This window comes from Panicum virgatum, chromosome 3K (genome assembly GCF_016808335.1).
Source record: "Panicum virgatum strain AP13 chromosome 3K, P.virgatum_v5, whole genome shotgun sequence".
NCBI classification, from domain to species: domain Eukaryota; kingdom Viridiplantae; phylum Streptophyta; class Magnoliopsida; order Poales; family Poaceae; genus Panicum; species Panicum virgatum.
Genome location: NC_053138.1, coordinates 21,276,898 through 21,295,060, shown reverse-complemented (window position 1 = coordinate 21,295,060; position 18,163 = coordinate 21,276,898). Strand labels below are relative to the sequence as shown.

At 43.7% G+C, this 18,163-nt stretch overlaps 3 protein-coding genes and 1 long non-coding RNA gene across 7 annotated transcripts; 2 read left to right on the top strand and 2 right to left on the bottom strand.

Annotated features, from left to right (window-relative positions):
• Positions 1 to 461: 461 nt before the first annotated feature.
• Positions 462 to 2,660, bottom strand: LOC120698316 (myb-related protein 2-like). The gene is made up of 7 exons (XM_039981860.1): positions 2,523 to 2,660; positions 2,232 to 2,445; positions 2,085 to 2,161; positions 1,947 to 2,004; positions 1,782 to 1,869; positions 1,636 to 1,705; positions 462 to 1,314 (listed from the first exon to the last, which is right to left on the bottom strand). Exons 2-7 carry the CDS (start codon positions 2,434 to 2,436, stop codon positions 574 to 576), a joined length of 1,239 nt encoding a protein of 412 aa, XP_039837794.1. The 5' UTR covers positions 2,437 to 2,445; positions 2,523 to 2,660; the 3' UTR covers positions 462 to 573.
• On the top strand, positions 1,861 to 2,523 carry LOC120698319. The gene is made up of 2 exons (XR_005684814.1): positions 1,861 to 2,112; positions 2,286 to 2,523. It is a non-coding gene; the product is annotated as an uncharacterized LOC120698319 (long non-coding RNA).
• Positions 2,661 to 8,535: 5,875 nt separating the features above from the next.
• On the bottom strand, positions 8,536 to 11,371 carry LOC120698314 (E3 ubiquitin-protein ligase SIRP1-like). 4 transcript variants are annotated; one of them, XM_039981856.1, is made up of 3 exons: positions 10,997 to 11,364; positions 10,537 to 10,654; positions 8,536 to 10,156 (listed from the first exon to the last, which is right to left on the bottom strand). In XM_039981856.1, the coding sequence occupies exon 3, from the start codon at positions 10,138 to 10,140 to the stop codon at positions 9,121 to 9,123; it is 1,020 nt and encodes a 339-aa protein (XP_039837790.1). In that variant the 5' UTR covers positions 10,141 to 10,156; positions 10,537 to 10,654; positions 10,997 to 11,364; the 3' UTR covers positions 8,536 to 9,120. The 4 variants fall into 4 exon arrangements, with proteins under 4 accessions (XP_039837790.1, XP_039837791.1, XP_039837793.1 ...); XM_039981857.1 differs by lacking the exon at positions 10,997 to 11,364 and adding an exon at positions 10,746 to 10,934; XM_039981859.1 differs by lacking the exon at positions 10,537 to 10,654 and having other exon boundaries at positions 10,997 to 11,371.
• A 1,051-nt stretch (positions 11,372 to 12,422) lies between these two features.
• Positions 12,423 to 15,823, top strand: LOC120698313 (NADH--cytochrome b5 reductase 1-like). The gene is made up of 9 exons (XM_039981855.1): positions 12,423 to 12,723; positions 13,233 to 13,374; positions 13,472 to 13,562; positions 13,684 to 13,761; positions 14,129 to 14,209; positions 14,309 to 14,398; positions 15,007 to 15,072; positions 15,183 to 15,269; positions 15,388 to 15,823. The coding sequence occupies exons 1-9, from the start codon at positions 12,615 to 12,617 to the stop codon at positions 15,478 to 15,480; spliced, it is 837 nt and encodes a 278-aa protein (XP_039837789.1). The 5' UTR covers positions 12,423 to 12,614; the 3' UTR covers positions 15,481 to 15,823.
• Positions 15,824 to 18,163: the final 2,340 nt, after the last annotated feature.

The following is an 18,163-nucleotide window of genomic DNA, read 5'->3' as shown; positions in this document are numbered from 1 at the left end:
ATGGTAGCAGTACTCGCTCAGTACCAACATATGATTTTTCCCTGTTTGTTTCTTCAAGCTTTATTAAGCTGAGAGTTTGGAATGTTAGGTTAGGTCTGTAACAGCACACATAGTTTGTGTTACTAGATTTATTTAACAATGCTGTTTGAGATGGCATTTTTTTTCCTTCTGTTTCTGTTTTTCTTACTGCTTGACCTTGGATAATGCTGTTGTCTCTATGCTATGATAATGAATACTCCCTCAATTTGTTTCTTGTGGTTTCTCATAATGCCGGCATTCACTTTGTTGCTATTATGTACTTATTACTTAATATTCTGTATCCTTAGGAGTCTAATTTCATTAATTTTATTGTCTGGTTTCTTACATAGACTGTTCACGTATTGTTATTTCACTTTTGATTAAACTGCTGATGGCCCAAAGCGAATACTATTGCTGTAACCTATCCTAAAAGCCCAAATATATAAGTGACACCTCTTACATATGATGTTTAATCATGTGTCAATCGTGACATCCATGTTGGAAGAGATTATTTGTAACTTCATTTCTTCACTTTGATCATCTTACATATTATTATCAGCTCCAGCTGAACCCATTCAAGTCAAAATGTCTGTAAGCTTGATCGGCATCATCAACATTGTGGGTGTTCAGGTCGAGTTTCTTCCCCGGACATGAGTGCTCAAAGTCTATTAGCTTGCTTTCTCTGGGATATTCAACTGACTGTCTTGTGCAGTTTGGTTCTTCGAGGTATGTCTTCTCTGCGTCCCCTTTGCTTCCTGATGCCGAACTGGTGGTGCTACCTCCGCCATTCTTTTGAGGTGTAATATACTCAGGTGCCATCTCTGTATCACTTTCATACCCAAATTCTGCTCTATTGTACCCTTTCTCGTTCTGCAAATGAACCATCCTACGCTCACTTAGGCTTCTGTTAAGGGCAATCTGGTTTTCATGTTCATGAGATCCTTTTCTGCAAAATAATGAACTTTCATCATATGCTTTTAGTACTCCATGATGTTGTAGTCTGTGTTCCTTGATGAATCCTTCAGCTGCAGTCAAATAATTACTTGTTGAACTTTCAACAAACTGGATTTGTTTGGGCTCTAATCTATGCACACTTGAACTTTCTTTTATATCTGTAATTGCATTGCTGAAGCATTCATTTGATACTTGTGATACCAGCTCTGATATTTTTATTTTTGCATCTTCAAGGTTTGCAGGACCCAAATTCTGTTTCCCAAGTGTCTCTTGTGCCTGCTCTAAAACTGCCTGTAGGTACTTGCCTTGGGCTTCTATTCGTAGTTGTAGATGCCTTTGCACCTGTTGCCAGTTCACTTGAGATCAGAATCACTGCAGCAGTAGCCCATTTTGTAGACACTAAATGTGACGTGACTTTGCTGGAAGATGAAATGTCTAGTTCTAAATTAGAAATAATCTAGACTGTGAACCATTTGTCATCTTGCGAGTTAAAGTGCAGATTAAGGGAGGTAATTTGGAATTCATAGTCTTTCTATAAGTCTCTTTTGGAAGTTTGGGACTGCTAGCCAAAATGCTTGAGTTCTATGTTACTTCGATCTACCTTATCCAGCAAGTGAAAATCCAGGATAAGAGTGTGTTATCTTGCTGATGCCAATAACTCACCTCAAGTTGTTCATTTAGCTGCCTCTGAACCTCAATTTGCATCTGAAGTGCTTCACCAATTTGAATAGTCCTTGCACCCAGGAAAAGAGACTATTACTTCAGTTTTCCTATTACATACAATTACAGTGTTAGCATGGAGTCCTTACTTCTCTGCCTGTGGAATGACATTTGTACTGCTCATTGTTGGTGCACTTGTTCCAGGCATCCTATCAGCAATGGTTGCACATCCTATGGCTGCAAATCAGTAACAAGTTGCTAACTCTTATGCCGTTCCTATAATGATAAAGATGGGAGTTACAACTTGTTCTTACCATTCTTTGATGTACTGACATTTGCTTGAGCTTGAAGGTTCTTGCTAAGCCTGTATTTCTGTAACATCCGAAAAATAGTTTTTCCTCCCACAGTTACATATATCATCTTTACCAGGAGGATTTTGGATTCTCAAGTACCTGGAGATGGCTTTTCAGATGGTACAAGGTGAGTCCTGGAATGCCCATGAGTCTCATGACTGTTTTTGGAGTAGCTTCTGGGTGATGAAGAGATATTAGAATTCAGCTGGTCTCCGTGCCTTGAGAAAATAAGAATATTATACTTACTCTCAGCTCCACCTAATTGATTGACTGCATCTACAAATCTCTGATGTAACTCAGGTGTCCATTTCAGCCTTGGTTTAGCATCAGTTGAGAGAACCAGCCCAGAATCTCCTTGGGCATTTCCTCCACGCAGAAACAGATGCTGCTCCATAGGAAAGGATGTCCTTGTAGTGAAGAGGTCACTCGGGCCCTGATGTTGGTGATACATCTGCTGTACCTGTAGAATGAATGCAAATTTTTAGAAGTTATATCAATGAAACAGGGGAGACTGAAAATTTCCAGAACCTTTCTTGCCTGTGTTTTCCAGTGGTCTCTTTTCTCTGTTCGCAAATGTTCAGTTTGTTCCTGTTGACTAGCTCAAACACACTCTTGTCCTACCTTAAGCCTGTTGATACCCTTTTGGCCTTCTCAGGTTGATAAGGAGGGCCTTGTGAGGTGCTTCTTATATGGGAAAACATAGAATCTGGCATCTTGGAACAAACACCAAAAGAATAATCTTTAAGCCTACTAACAGAAGATGCTATCTTTAGTTATCCTGGAATCAATAACCCAAATAGAAATTTTCATTTTGATTTTCAACCTGTGACTGCAATGTACGCCTTACTTTTCTCTCAGTGTGTTCTACTGGTTTAATTCAGTTGAAGTGTGTGCGTGCTGCGTTTATAGAGGTAAACATGAACATTCATCGACGAAGCAAGCTGTACCTTTATCATATATGTAGCTTTCTGGCATATGATTCTGCTATCTGATATGTTCAGTTTGTGAAAGATGCCGTTATGAATTTGTGCCTTATGAATCACCAGAGAAAAAATGTTTTGAGTAGCTTCTCTATCCTGCCTGCTGGAGGTATTTTGTTTGTATTTACGAATGGTTCAGTCTTGCTGCACTACGTTACATGATTTAGTTAACTATTTTTTATAGTGGAATCTGATGCAGTTTGGGCTAATTTTGTTTAAGTGACACGATGACACTTGCTGTTATACTTTTGGGAGGAGCTATTCTACTTGCAGAAATGAAGTTTTTTTTGTCAATTTTATTCTGTCCGTTGTACTACTTTAAAGTGCATGGAATATGAACAAGAATAAGTTCCATCAGTGTCCTTTCCTAAGATTGGTACATATTCACATTGCAGTCCAGAAAAGTTTGGGCCATGCGATTTATGCTCTTTACATGGGATAAGCTCCTTTTGAACAAGACCACTTTTATTGTAATCATCGCCAGTCAAAGCAAGAGTACTTATGTACTATGTTTCTGTATATGTTACACAACCATGACTATTTCAGACTTTGCCGCCTACCATAGGTAATGGGTTCATTGTGGTGATGTTTTTTAGCTAACCAAGTTTTAAGGGAAACTCCACTAAAAAAAAAGTTTTAAGGGAAACTCTTGTAAGCCAATGTTGGCTACTCTAGTCCCTCTTTTAAAATCAAAGCAAACTCAATCAATTCATATTCTGCCCACAAGAGAACTGCTTTGTAGCTTTTCTACTCTTAGTTTTGTTATTAACCTGGAATCAAAATCCAAGAATGTCAGGGTTTTTCGTTTTCTTTTTTGAATAAATAACATCAGGGGTTTTCCACATTTAATTATGATGTTTGTTCCTATTGATACATTCTTGATACATGTAGGAATAAGGGTAAGTGTTTTCCTTATATATCATGGTATGCTCGAACTCAGGACATCGTGTTTCAAGTGTGCAATTTAACTATGGTGATTCACTGTGCCTCAACTCTAGATCTCTATAATATTTGGTTGGTTGAAGAAGTGCCTCATTAGAACCATATATACCAATAACATATGTTGACGTTCAAGACAACTAATAAGATTTTTAGTCTGACATAATTCAAGTTCTTCACTTGAGGACAAAATATCTCTCTTTAGCCTGACATAATTCAAGTTCTTCACTTGAGGACAAAATATCTCTCTTTCTGCTTCACTGTATGTTGATATTGCTCTATGTCCTGTCCTCCCATTTAGAGCTTTCTCTGAAAGTCATGGGGAATAGCAACCATAACTTCTCCTATCCCAATTAATTTTTCAATAGGTTAGAAATCTCATGAACTTTTGGAAGAATGGAGTGATTAGATAGGTCTTCTAATCTTCTCATGGTGATTGAGACACTAAGACCTACTAATAGGTTATACCATTTGTGACATTGTATTTAGTTCGTGTTGATAACTTTGAACAGGAAACATATGCTTATATTTCCTTCTCTGCAATTTAGTTCTTACTCATTTGATAATCTGTACCTATTCTTCGACATACTATGTACTTTATCAGAGAGTGCATGCTGTTTGGATTGGAGGGTGGGCTGTCTAGCTATCAGCATATAAAGAAGTCTTCAATAGAAGAATCCAAAGCATCATCCTGTACCATTCATCTTTTGCAAAGCAGCACCGCTTGTGGGAGCATATTCAGCTGTAAAGATAAGTCCGGATAGCAGTTCTAGATTTGTAAGTTACATATAACCTAAGCTTTCTTCTCTAGTTTCTACAGACTTCTTTTACGCGAGTTGCCTCTGCCGTATCAGTTCAGTAGCTGGCTAGCTGACTGAATTGCTTGAACTAAGGATCGGACCAGCATAGTTTGTTTGTTAATTGTTGTTAAATGACTGTTTACATAGAAAATAAGAAATCTTGTAGATTTGGTCAATAGGAAGAAAGGGGATAAGAGTATTCAGTTTGTGCTTGGAAACTCTATTCTCTCTTTCCTTTGTAATACAGAAGTTAAAGCACATCACGTCGTAGGAAATATTTCCAATGAAAAATCACAGTACATCTACCAATTGTTATTCAATGGCTATTTTCTTAGAATAACAATAGATCCTGTTTATCTGTTCAACAGAAAGAAAGGGCATAAGAGTGTTTGCCTGGTCACTGAAAATTCAATGTTTTTTATGAAAAAAATATGAGAAAGTTAAACCTGTTAGATTACAGGAAATATTATAGTCTATCTTGCATGCACTGTTATTCCTTCCTGTAGGAACCATGTAGCACAATCCAGCGAGGGGGCTAAAAAAATATGCAAACATTAGATCTTTATGTACTTTAGCATTTTATCATTGAACTGATTTAATGCTTCCAACGAAAATGATCTGTACTTGTAGATGAGTTGGCACTCGTCATCATTGTATCTCCAAAACCTGCATAAGATAGATAATTATCACCAAAACTCAACAGCAAGAAGTGATGTTATCTGATTGGTGCAGGCAGAGCAGCCAACTAGATACACTGTATGGATGTACAAGTTATACACCTGGTTACGTATTCGTAAAGGAAGTTTCCTAGGTGATACCTGGGCACCTGATTTCCGTATATCCTGCCTACGTGCCAGCTTAGCATGGTTATTATGCATTAGGGACCGCCTTGCCATTAACCTAGCACCCACTACTTCCAGAACAAAACTAGTTTAAATGATTGATATCATATGAGTTGGGGTGAAGTGTGTGCCTACATATGTAGCTAACTAGCTCCTTTTATTAACCTGCAAAGTAGTGTTCAAGAAGCCAAACCCAGACTGCTAGATTTCTGATGACCCTAGTTTGGCCATCTATAGTTTAGTAGCTTTGCAAATGACTCCACAGAACAATGTTTACTGGGAGCTGGCTATGACAATGGCTGCTGACTAAACTGGTCTGATGCAACTGTACCAAGATCGAACAATTTGGGTCTATCAACCTTACCCATTGTCTGGAGTACACCAGTGCACGATTAGTTTTCCATCCAGTCTTTTCGATTATCTTTTATAAATTGGCCTACAGATCAGAGTACCAGCCAATTAAAATCATTTATGGATTGCGCAACCAATTGCACAAGCTACTCATTATTGGATAGTCTTTGTCCAGACACCATGAGCTCCATGAACACATAGATTCTTGAGCTCAAACTATCTCTTAGGCATCAATTCTTTCTTCAGTGTCTTTGGCATGTATTCATCCTCAAGTTGCCTACACATTTCCGGTGAGCTATGCTTTTCATCAATATGGATTTCTCATCAATCCACCTAAATCTTTTTTTCTTATTCGCCTTGCCGGCATCCTAATCTCAATATTCCTTGTGCGGCAAAGAAGCTTGCTGTGGCTTTCATGGAACATATGCTGCCTGAGAATGCAAATAAACTATCACGGCGGCGACTATCTTACACTTAGTGATAGTTACTGTTTAGGGATGCTCTTTGAGCAACTAGTCTGGTCTAGTGGTTATGTGATGCTCTTGCAGTTCACAGGCAGCGTGGAATCACCTGAAGGATTCATTCCCGATATGGTATCTAATGCCAAATATGCACTCTATATTTCCTTGCCTTGTTTATAGCTGTACATGTATGATATGCACTGATGCTGTGTGCTAATGGTTGAATTTGTTTGAAGGAAATCTATGGTTAAAGTAAATCAAATGGAGGTGATGATGCGAACATCTTTGATATTCTTTCATTGGGAGCATCGCTGGAGCATAAGGCATTTCTAGTCCTGGTCAGTGCTTTTGGTTTGCCCCTCTTTCGATATTCCAATGATCATATTGACATCAGTTGCTGTCACTAGCAATATTCCTTTTGGGAATGTGGGTAGTTCTTGCATATTTCGCTTCCTGGTTTATTGCAGGTGCTTTCTCCATGTACCTACTGAACTCATGCTTACGTCGAACACGTACAGTTGTCCTTTTGCTCTAACTTTCCAACTCGTTACAAATCTGGCAATTGAAAACTTCCTTTTGTTTTCTATACTATTATCACTCACATATCAGTAATGTTTCTGAAACGGAACTTGTCTAGAGGGGATTTCAGTCCATGTTCCTCTTTTTGGTTCCACAAGCAGATGGGAAGGCTTTTGCTTTGGGTTGGGAAAAGAGAGGCCGTGTGACCATCTAGCGTTGCCTATGGCTATGGCATTATTGGAGATTTGGAAGCGCTAACTCCCTTCGACCTTGCTTTCTCCCTCCCTTGGGGAATGTGTCCATTCTTATAAAAACATCTAATATCGGCTGGTGCCAAATTTTCTGTTTTGGCACCGTTTATGTTTTGCTTTATATACCTTTACTGGGTGATAAAAACTCCCCACTTTAATGCCAATTTTCGCTTTGTAGACACTTGGAGCAACATTTCGGTTGGTTCGATCAGATTCTGGCTACAAAGTGGAAAAATAAGCTGCTGTGTTCAGACTTCAGAATCCACGTGTTTATATCTAGGCCGATGTGTGTACTGTCAATGCAAACAGATCATTCATTCTCTTTTGAAATTAGTGTTGTTTTTAATACATTATAATGACGATAATGCCATCCTTTTGTGATCCTGCGCGTGTGGGGGGTTGGTTCGTGTACCGCGCGAGCTTGCAATTGCAATCGCGCGTCGCGCTCCGGCGGTTGGGCAGCGGCGCCCGGCGGAAGTCAGCTGCTTCCCGTCCGTCCGCGGCGGCGCGGCCGAATCGAAGAAGGTGCCGTGCCGAAAGCCAGGGCGGGACGGACGGCATCCAGATTTCACGTCGCGCGTTCGGCGAGGCCAGGTCTGGACAGCGACCCAAGTAGGTGAGCCGTGAGCATATAAAAGCAGAGAGGTGGAAACCAAACGCATGGCTAGGTCACTTGCCCACTCTGTTTATGCATCGACCATGCACCTAAAAATTTTAAGCTGACGACAAAAGGTGCAGACCTCTGGGTTCAAACTGAAAGCTTGAATTTTCAGAAAAGGTTGAGCAATTCACTTGTACAAATGTTACTAGCTTGGAAGCTCACTGAAAAAGCCGGTTTTCCTTGGACCCGTCAACAGCTCTTGGAACCCTGGAACAGTTCGAGAATCTTGGGGAGATCGGATTGTCACTGGTTTTCAGATTGTGCGGCTATGCTCAGGCTGTCAGGCACCTCGTACATTCCTGACGAATAATGGCAAGATGAGCGATGCAAAGGGGCCAAGCATAGATCCTATCCCGAAGCCACTAAGCAAGCTTTTGATCACATCCAAGGGCCGCTTAATCAACGCGAAGATTGTTGCCTGGTTAAAAAAAAAAAGAAAGTGCCGATGTGGGTGCGTTCGATTTGGACATGATGCCATTTTCCTTTCTGGAGAAAGGAGAGGTTAGCAATCATCTGAGAGCCATGGTTGCCGATGAGCAGACAGGTGGAAGTTGTTCTCATGGCCACTGAAGAATGTATCTCGGACCTGCACCAAGAGAAGGGCGTGCGACACAGCACGAGGAAACATATTTAGGAACGTAAGAGCAGGATGGTCCATTGTAAGTCCAAACTGCAAAGTTCCAGGCTTGTGGCATAACAAGTAAAGCATCACTTGAACCGAATTTGGTGATGGCATTCTCATAATGTTTAGAAAATTCCACTTCAGTGAATTCGCTTAAAAGAGCAGCTGGTACACAAAATAGTTCAACCGGTAAGCACAAGAAAAAGGCCAACCGAAAACCAAATAAATCCTAGGCATAGATTATAAGATTCCAGAAAAATAGCCCAAATGCGTTCCATCAAAGCAACAGACACCACCAGAAATTCTTGAATCTACAATCAGATGTTCAAATTTGCTTCACAATATTTGAACAGGTTGCCTTGCTCGATATTGATATCTGCACTTCCCAACCCATTGATTTCTGATGAGAACTGAAGACACGAGGTTTATCTCTACTTCATGTTCACAAGCAACTAAAAATTGCCGTGAGCTCAAGGCAGTGGACATGAAAGAAAATGATTGCATTGCACAGGACGCAGATTGACTCAGCAGCAATGAACTCAACAAAGGTTAAATGATCGCTAAACATATGGCAAAACAGAGCAGCCACAAACTTTGTACCTTGTGATTCATCCTAGAAGGATTATCACTAGAGAAAAAGAAGTGTTCTACCAACATGGTTCATTGCTATCCTCAGATGTATAAGCATTATTCACAAAGGAAGATGAAATCAGCTTTCCCCAGCATTCGGGTTGGTTCCAGTAGCTGAAGGTGGTTGTTGATCAGTCAAAGCGCCTCTGGCAGTTTGCGGTTCAGGTGCCGAGAATAGCCCATTGAACCAAGGAGCTAGGGCCCAAGCTCTGTTACTGCTCTCATTGTCATTCCCAGGGCCATCAGCTCTGATTTCGTCATGGATGCTCTCTGTTCTAACGACATTGCTAGGCTCGTTCAAGTCTTTCGTCTCTTCAGATGGTAGCTCAAACCGGCACACAGGGCATGAACTATGGAGTTCAAGCCATGGCATGATACATGGAGAGTGGAACTTATGCTCACAAGGCATCTGCTTTGCCTGGGAGCCCAGCCCAAGATCATCAAGGCAGACTGAACAGCTGACGACCTCTTCAATTTTAACAGTGGGCAAAGCTTCAACCGCCTCTTTCCTAGCAGGAGGGGTACCATATCGGTATGGGTCACTCTCAGCCAAATGTTGAAGCAGCAAGCTCAGCCCAGCCCCCAGCACATACTCCTCCAGCAAACCATCATCATTGCTAGAGCTGCCTTGGTCATCCCGGACCTCATCAGGATCGAGCACTGAGCCATGCAGAGCAAGGGCCTGGTTGAAGGCATTGATCAGAATGGAGTTGTCCCTTTCCCTGTCAGCTCTGAGGTCATCTTGGATGCTGTCAAGTACACGACGAAGAGCTGATGCCCGTCGATGCCTCCTGATGAAACCCTCAAACTCACGGCCCATATCATCATCGTCATCATCTTCTTCTTCATCATCCTCGCTGTCCGCTGTCGCTCCTGGATGCTCAAAAGGATGGTCAGACGTTCCCCATTGTGATAAATCCTGCTCTGAGTGTTGGCTGGTCAATCTCTCAAATTCCTCGCCAATCATCTCCTCAATGAATCCACCATCGCAGGCTGGGCACTTGATCTCCTCAGCCATGGCCTCGACCATGGCCCCCTCAAAGTCAACGGCGTGCTCACATTCATGGCACCAATACCTTGTAATTGCAGCTTCTGTCATCCTCCAAATCCTTCACCTGATGAAGTATTGCACACAATCAAAATACGTCAACAAGGCACTGTGATTGAAGGGTAACTTATATAAGGCACTGTGATTGAAGGGTAATTTATATAAGGCACTGTAGTCCAAGCAAACAACCGAAGGATCAACTCATCAGCCATAGGAGTAAGTGCAGCACCTAAACAACAATTTTATCAAGAAGAGATGAAACAAGATGATGACTACAGTGCCCATTTGCGAATAAACTTCGATCGGCAATGGCAGGCATGGACATCCTACAATAATTGGCATCAAGAATAAGAACAAAGATAAGTTTTGCATCTAATGCAAAGATTAAGACTTTCTCTGGTATTTTAGGAACACGAGTAGCAAAGCTGTCGTGAAGAGAAGACCCACTTGGAGACAAGGGCGCACTGGCAGATCTTGGAGACGGGGAAGGCAGAGATGAGGAGTCGAGATTCTTAGTTCAAGAATCGGGTCCCAGTTCCATACTTTCTATTTGAAGAACAAGATTCTATTCCAAAAGAAGGAATTGAAAACCCATCAGAAGTCATTGGGTGGCACGAACACGAAACTAATTCCCTGTCTGCTCGAGATTCACTCACATTGCACTATTCGCAAACTCATCTTCCCGAACAATTCCCACAACAAATCCCCAATCTATCTAAGCACAAGCAGCAAAGGCGATCCCTTTTCTCAGACAACACAAGATATTATCCCAAGAGAGGGAAAAGAAAGTAAAACCAATCGCCATCCAGGTTCTTGATTTCGGGCACCGCAACCAATCGCCCCCATCAAAAACATCGTCTTTCTTAGAGAGAGAAAAAAAAAGAGTAGGGGGGACGAGACGACTGACCTTTCCGCGGGCTGTTCCCTCTACCCCTTAGCGGATTGGGCTGCGGCGGCGGTCCTCCGCCCCCGCCTCTCGTCCTTGGTTGCTTCGTCGGGAGTAGGAGGAGGATGATGACGAAGAGGAACCAGAAGAAGTTACGGGGCAGGTGGCTGGCATGCTGGATTCTTTACTCACTACCAGTCCCTACAGGGTACAGGCCACATCGTCGCCGCCCGGCTCTAAACGGAGAAAAGGATATTTAATTTCATCGCCGCAAATCTCCAACCAATAAAAGATCGTTATGACTTGCAAGCGTAGAATTCGCGCTGGCCTGTTTTGCCTTTGAGGGAGTTCATTTAGCACCCGTAATCCGCAGCTCGGCTGATAAAACCTCCCTTTCAGCCAAAGGTGCCTACCAGCCCTGCCCCTGGCTTCTTCCTTCCTACCAGTTCTCCTTTTTTATAAAAATGGTATTCGTACATTCACACTCTTTGTCATCATTGAATAAACAAATAGAGAAAACCAAAGTTGCAGCTATTAACGGATTGATGAGTGGATACTTTGGAGATTCCGTAATCTCTGAAGAAAATCCCGGCACCACGCAACGCTATTTGTAGCGGTATTTGCAGTAAGCATTGCATTGACCCCGCGCAGGGCCACCCTGTCCAGGCAAACCATCGCTTGCAAGGTGCAGCTCACCTCACCTGCCGGCTGCTGGGGTTTACTTGATCCGTGTAAAACGGAACAGAGAAAGGGGGATTCGACCTCGTTTCAGTTCAGACTTCGGTTTGCCTACCTCGCAAATAAATAAAAAGGGCTTCAGCTTGCCTCCCTCGCCAAAAAAAAAGGCTTCGCTTTGCCTGCCGGATAGGTCAAGATCGGCAGGCATGGCGTGGGGCACAACAAACAGCTGGTCGGCTCGCTCTGGAGGACTTCACGACGAAGGTAGCATGCATACCACGCTGCCCACGGCCCCGGCTGATTTGGACTCTCGCGACCCCAAGATACTGGAGGGTAGATACGAGTATACGACCGGCCGGCCGGTGCTTACCCGGATACTGCGAATGCCTTTGGGAGAGGGCTGGGGCTCCGTCCGTGTTCTCCAATGGGGGGAGGTCGGGAGATGGTCTCATGGTCACATGGTGCGACCGGCGACGAGCCGGCGACGTCCTCGCCGCCGAGACGTCAGCTGCGGCGTGGGCTCGTATCCCACGGGCCACGGCCAGCCCGGTGGGCGTCATATGGGCCGTCTCGGTCGACGCGGTTGCACGGTCCAACCAACGCTCTCACTGGTCGGGCCAGCCAGGGCCCATATGGCAACTACGCGATGCGGAGGAACGCGAGCACGTGGACCGCGCGCTCTCCGGTCGTCGAGCACCGCCCGTCCGATCAGGAAGGGACGGCGGCGGCGAGGTCAGGCGCCGCGAGCCAGACCAACCCCCCCGAGCTCCAACCAAACCCGACCTGCGCACCTACCCCGTCGCCGATCGGCCCTCGTCGAATCTCTCCAAAATCTCACTCGCACCTGACTGACCACACCAAACGGCCGAACCAAACCCCGCCCGCGAACGGCGAATCTCTCCCCGCCGAGCCGCGAATCCACGCCACCCACGGGAGGGGAAGGGCGCGCGGCGACGGGGGCATGGAGTTCATGCAGGGGCAGAGGCTGGAGACCACGGTGGCCGTCGCGGTCGCCGTCGTCGCCGTGGCCGCCGGCGCCGCCTACCTCGTCCGCAGCAGGAAGCCCAGGGGTAAGCCGCGCCTCGGCCGCCGCCAACAACCCGCGTGTCAGCCGAGAACTCGTAGCCCTACCCACTGTCCAGCAGCCACTCGCCAGAGAACTGCCAGGGGGATGTTTGGCGCCGCCGCCTTGTCCCTTGATTCGTATTTCGGGGTTGTCGATTGGATTTAGCTGCTGATGCCTCCAAACACCTAGTGTCAGAAACTTTTTTTTACTTGTTCATCGTAGTTATTTCACATATAAGGTTTATTGGTATCACTTGGCCATCTAGTTGCCATGCTTCTTAAGATTCTGAAGCGTTTCGGAACTGATCTTAGGACTGGCGACTGTGATTATTTTCTTACTTCTTAGTACTTAATTAATGAATGCATAGTTCATTCTACTTTTTAAAGTGAGCTTACTGCTTTCCAAGCTTGCGACTCATCCTTCTAAGAACCAAAAGGCTCACTGCCTGGTCCTAATTTCGCTTGTAGTTGTACCTCATTTGTAATTGGCTGGCTATGGTTTGCTCTCCTGCAGGTTGCTTGGACCCCGAAAACTTCAGGGAGTTTAAACTTGTAGAGAAGAGGCAACTCAGTCATAATGTCGCTAAGTTCAAGTTTGCGCTCCCAACACCTACTTCTGTATTGGGTCTTCCAATCGGACAACATATAAGCTGCAGGTTTGGGTTATGTCTTTTTACCACCTCAGAAGGCAGAGCCTTTTGTTTGAATTTCTGTAATTCTCAATTCCCCTCGTGTTTGGTCCTGTTGTTCCAGGGGACAGGACGCTGCCGGCGAGGAAGTAATCAAGCCTTATACTCCCACTACACTGGACTCTGACCTTGGACGTTTTGAGCTTGTTATTAAGGTAATATTTCATTAACTCGTGCCCTTTTCATTTCCTAATATTATCTTCAGTTATGTTGGTAGCATGGTATGTACATTGTGGTCAATACGCATCTTATTTGGTCTTTATTTATGTCATGAAGATGTACCCCCAAGGAAGAATGTCTCATCATTTTCGTGAGATGAAAGTCGGCGACTATATGTCTGTAAAGGGACCTAAGGTTTGTCTTTACTCCATTGTAACTTGTTTGTAGCTTTTGCTTGTTCCACGTCCAAATGTATACATGCTGAATTTGGCACATTCTCATGATACATGTCTGTTTTTTTTTTCTATTGTCTATGCATTTTCTTGAGTTTTAATAGTTGACAGATCTAGGGTAAGTCCAAAAGGGATGCATGGTCTCTTGTAATTAGGCTAACTTCACATTTTAAGTGCCAAATTTGTAATAACTTACAGACTAACAGGCTAAATTTACATAAACTTTCATGGGCTAACAGAACTCCTAGCACCTCTTATTATTCGCCATATACACATGGTATTCATTTTGGCCTGTGTATTGAAATTAAATGGATGCTTTTCTGTGCTAGGGCCGTTTCAAGTACCGACCTGGACAAGTGAGAGCATTTGGAATGATAGCTGGAGGATCAGGCATTACCCCAATGTTCCAAGTAATAACACATAGCCCAAAGTTCCATTTGATATTAAATATTGGACCATTTTTGTTGTACTGAACTACTGATCATTGTATTTTCCCTCCCTTATCATAGGTTACGAGGGCAATTCTTGAGAACCCAGAAGACAATACAAAAGTTTACCTAATCTATGCAAATGTCACATATGATGATATTCTTCTTAAGGTACTTTCACTTTATTGACAGACATGTTATAGATGAAATAGTTCTTCACTGGCTCTTGAGCTGATTGTTCTCAGGTGCATAACCTATATGTAAAAGGGTTCAGTTCAATTGGTATGGCCTGTGTGGTGAAACTTAGGTGTTGTTTCTCCATTTGCTCAGCTTACATTATTTAATAGGAAATTAGTAGAACTGGTTTCTGAAGGCATTGAAAGAATCCTGTCCACTTGTAGTTTGACTAGAATTCCTTATAATTTTCGCGAGAATTGTTCCATAAAAATATAAAAGCAGTCTTCTTTTATACTGAGTTACTGACAAAATGATTATAGTTCATCCACAGTAGAATTATGAAGTCCAGTCTACAGTTCTCGTAGGCTGTTCTGTACTGTTATATTTTTATAGGCATTTCTTTACTCGATAGACCTTCAGAAGAAAATTGTCTAGTAGGACTAATGCTTTACATATGCCTTTGTGCCACTTGTTGAGCTTATGCCTGACCTTTACTACTAGAAGTAATTAGCTTGTTTTAAATATCATATATTTAAAAATGGCAGGGGTAGTATGTTACTGTATTTGTGTGCTCACATTCTTTTTCTTATCGTATCATCCAGGAAGAACTGGACAGTATGGCCAAAAACTATCCTGATCGTTTCAAGATCTACTATGTCCTGAATCAGGTTTATTTCTGTTCTTAGAATGAGTACTTTGCCCAGTCACTTATCATAAGTTGATACACTATGCTTTTCTCATCTGCGCCCTACTTAATATGAATTGTTTCCATGTGCAGCCTCCTGAAATCTGGGATGGCGGTGTTGGGTTCGTGTCGAAGGAAATGATCCAAGCGCATTGCCCAGCACCTGCTACCGACATTCAGGTAAAATCCTTAGTCCTTACTGTTCAAGTACTGAAAAGTACTTCCCGGAACTTGGAAGCCATCATTTTTGCTCAGTGGAACTGTGGAAGAGCCAACACGGTGCCGTTTCTCCTTCCAGGTGTTGAGATGCGGGCCTCCCCCCATGAACAAAGCCATGGCTGCGCACCTGGACGAGCTTGGCTACACGAAGGAGATGCAGTTCCAGTTCTAATCAAGCCCCGCCTCTGCCGAAGGATACCAAAAATAATACAGCGACGGGACATGTTTTCGCTCCCCGTTGAGTTGAGTCACGTAGCACCAACAGACGTAGTTCACAAAGCAATGCATCGTATCTCTCGATGACATCACGAGTACCTAATCTGTATCGGTGTTGCGACATCGAACCATTGCCATTCTTGTGACATCGCTACTCCAACCTCCAAACCAGACATCGAGAGACATCCACTGCCTTGCATTATTAGGCCCTGTTTGGATCACTCTAGCATCCTAGCGCGCACATTTTGAATTTCATATGCATGGAGTACTAAATGAAGTTTATTTGCAAAACCTTTTTAGAGATGGGCGTAATTTTTCGCGATGAATCTAATGATGGTAATTAATTGATAATTGGCTACAATGGTGCTACAGTAATCATTCTCTAATCATGTGATCAAAGATCTCATTAGATTCTTCAAAGTTTTTAGCGCAGTGGTTTTAGAGTTAGTTTTGCAAACTATCTTTATTTAATACTTTTAATTAATGGTCAAAGTGTCTAACATGAACCAAACAAAGTCTAATGTCTCCAAAATTTTCAGTACTTGCCACAGCGCTGCTCGTGTGCTGGAGACCGAACACCTGACCGGCGGTTGGACCCAGCACGCCGGACAAAGCTAGGGTTCCTGCTGCTCACTCTGCAGATCTCTGAAACGCGCCCTGATCCAACTTAGGCTGTGTTTAGTTGCGAAAAGATGTGAAAAGTGTTTGTGAAAAATAATGTAGCACTTTTCGTTTGTATGTGATAAATATTGTCCTACCATAGGCTAACTAGGCTCAAAAGATTCGTCTCGCAACGTACATCAAAACTATGCAATTAATTTTTTTATTTACCTACATTTAGTACTCTATGCATGAGTTATTTGCTATATTTAATGTTTTGATGTGATTTAAAATTTGGAGGAGTTCGGAACAAACTAAACACAGCCTCAATCGTTCTCGATTCCCGAAAACGGCCAACTTGTATTATTATTCTGACGCGTCACAAAGAAACACGGAGCGCGCTATCTCTGTCCGTGCGGAGTCGTGGACGCACGCCGCCGGCCCATGATGACACCGAGCCAGGCGGGCGAGCAGCGAGTGTTCGCTGCAGAGCTCCCCTGCCCTATCCGGCCGAAACAGCACAGCGAATTCCAGCCGCTTGTTCTGGGCGCCAGGTGGTGCAGGCCAGCAACAAGGGCCTTCGTCGTCTTCTCCCGAGCTCCTGGCGCATGGGCTCATGGCGTGTCCGTACACGTGCTCGTGCTCGGGGGACAGCATCCTGGAGCCCAGGATCAGGATGAACCAGTAGTAGGGGAATGCAACGAACGCGTGGTCGCCTAAAGAAATAAAAAAAAGGATTCTTATTGTCTTGCTAAAATGGCCTTGCCTTTTTATTTTCCCTCTTGTCGCAAGAAAGAGAGCTCTGGCCCATATGGTGGTAAGTTGCTGATTACTGAGCGTGGGCCATACAAATCAATTAATCAACCATGCAAGCTTAGCGGCTAAGCTTCCCTAGACATCATCACAAATTCACATGCCCACAAATTTTACCACCCACCGCACTCGCGCGTGTAAAATCTTTGGTACCAAAATTTAAAAATTCTGATGGGAGAAACCGTACTCCAATAGCCCAATGGCGTAACAATATATTTTTCTTCTTCAACTAGGTTCATACTCATGCGTTGCTATACAGGTAGAAGACGGAGCTAGAACTTTGCCATGAACCGTGCAAGTTTAAGCAAACTGGTTCCAAAAGATCATTGGCCCCTCCCTCTCAATCCGATGGAGAAGTATGCCAAGCTTTCCCCTAAAAGGCCAAAGATTTTTCGTCGGCTCGTAAAGAAGCACGGTTGGGCGACGACGATCGCCGTTGCCAATTGCCACTGCCACTGCCTGCATCGTGTGGATCGTCCCCCTGCGTGGAAGAAAAAGGAGGAGGAGGAGGAGGAGAGTTCGCTGTCACTGCCGTTTTTAAATGGCCATCACGCATGGTCCACCACTAATCCCCCCCCCCCCCCCCCCCCCCAGTGGTCTCGCCTCTAATGATGGGAACGATGATGGCATCCTTTCAGCGAGCCCGCCGTAGCCTCCTGCCCGAATCGCATCTTCTCTCTCGCGCGACGCTTGGACCATGCATTCGCTGCGCTTCACACACAGATCTACACTAACCTACTAAATGCGCTGCGACACCATCCTGCACCCATTCATCCAGTTCAATCATCATCGAGTAAAACACCAGCAAAGGGAGATGGGAGGAGAAAAAAAAATAGCAGAAACTTCAGTAATCTTTACGTGATCTGACCACTTTAGTCAGTTGGGACTCCAAGTTTGCATATATGTGCAAAGAAGAAACGCACTCGTCGAGTACTGTTCGTTCAAAAAAAAATATGTGCAAAGAATTCCAGTGGTAAAACATGTGACACGTGTTCTCTGCCTCTAGCTAGCGTCACCGACCCTAGGATGAAAGAGTCGTTCTTGACGCTGAAGCGTCCCCTCATAAGAGAAAACTTAAATGTGATACAAACATCAGTCTTAGGAGGCTGATGCCACATTTATTACATTAGATGGTTCATTACCGTACAAACCTCCGAGGAGGACACTCGATACAGATGATAATAACAAGTAACCAAGCTACGACATAACACCAGAACGCAACCCAC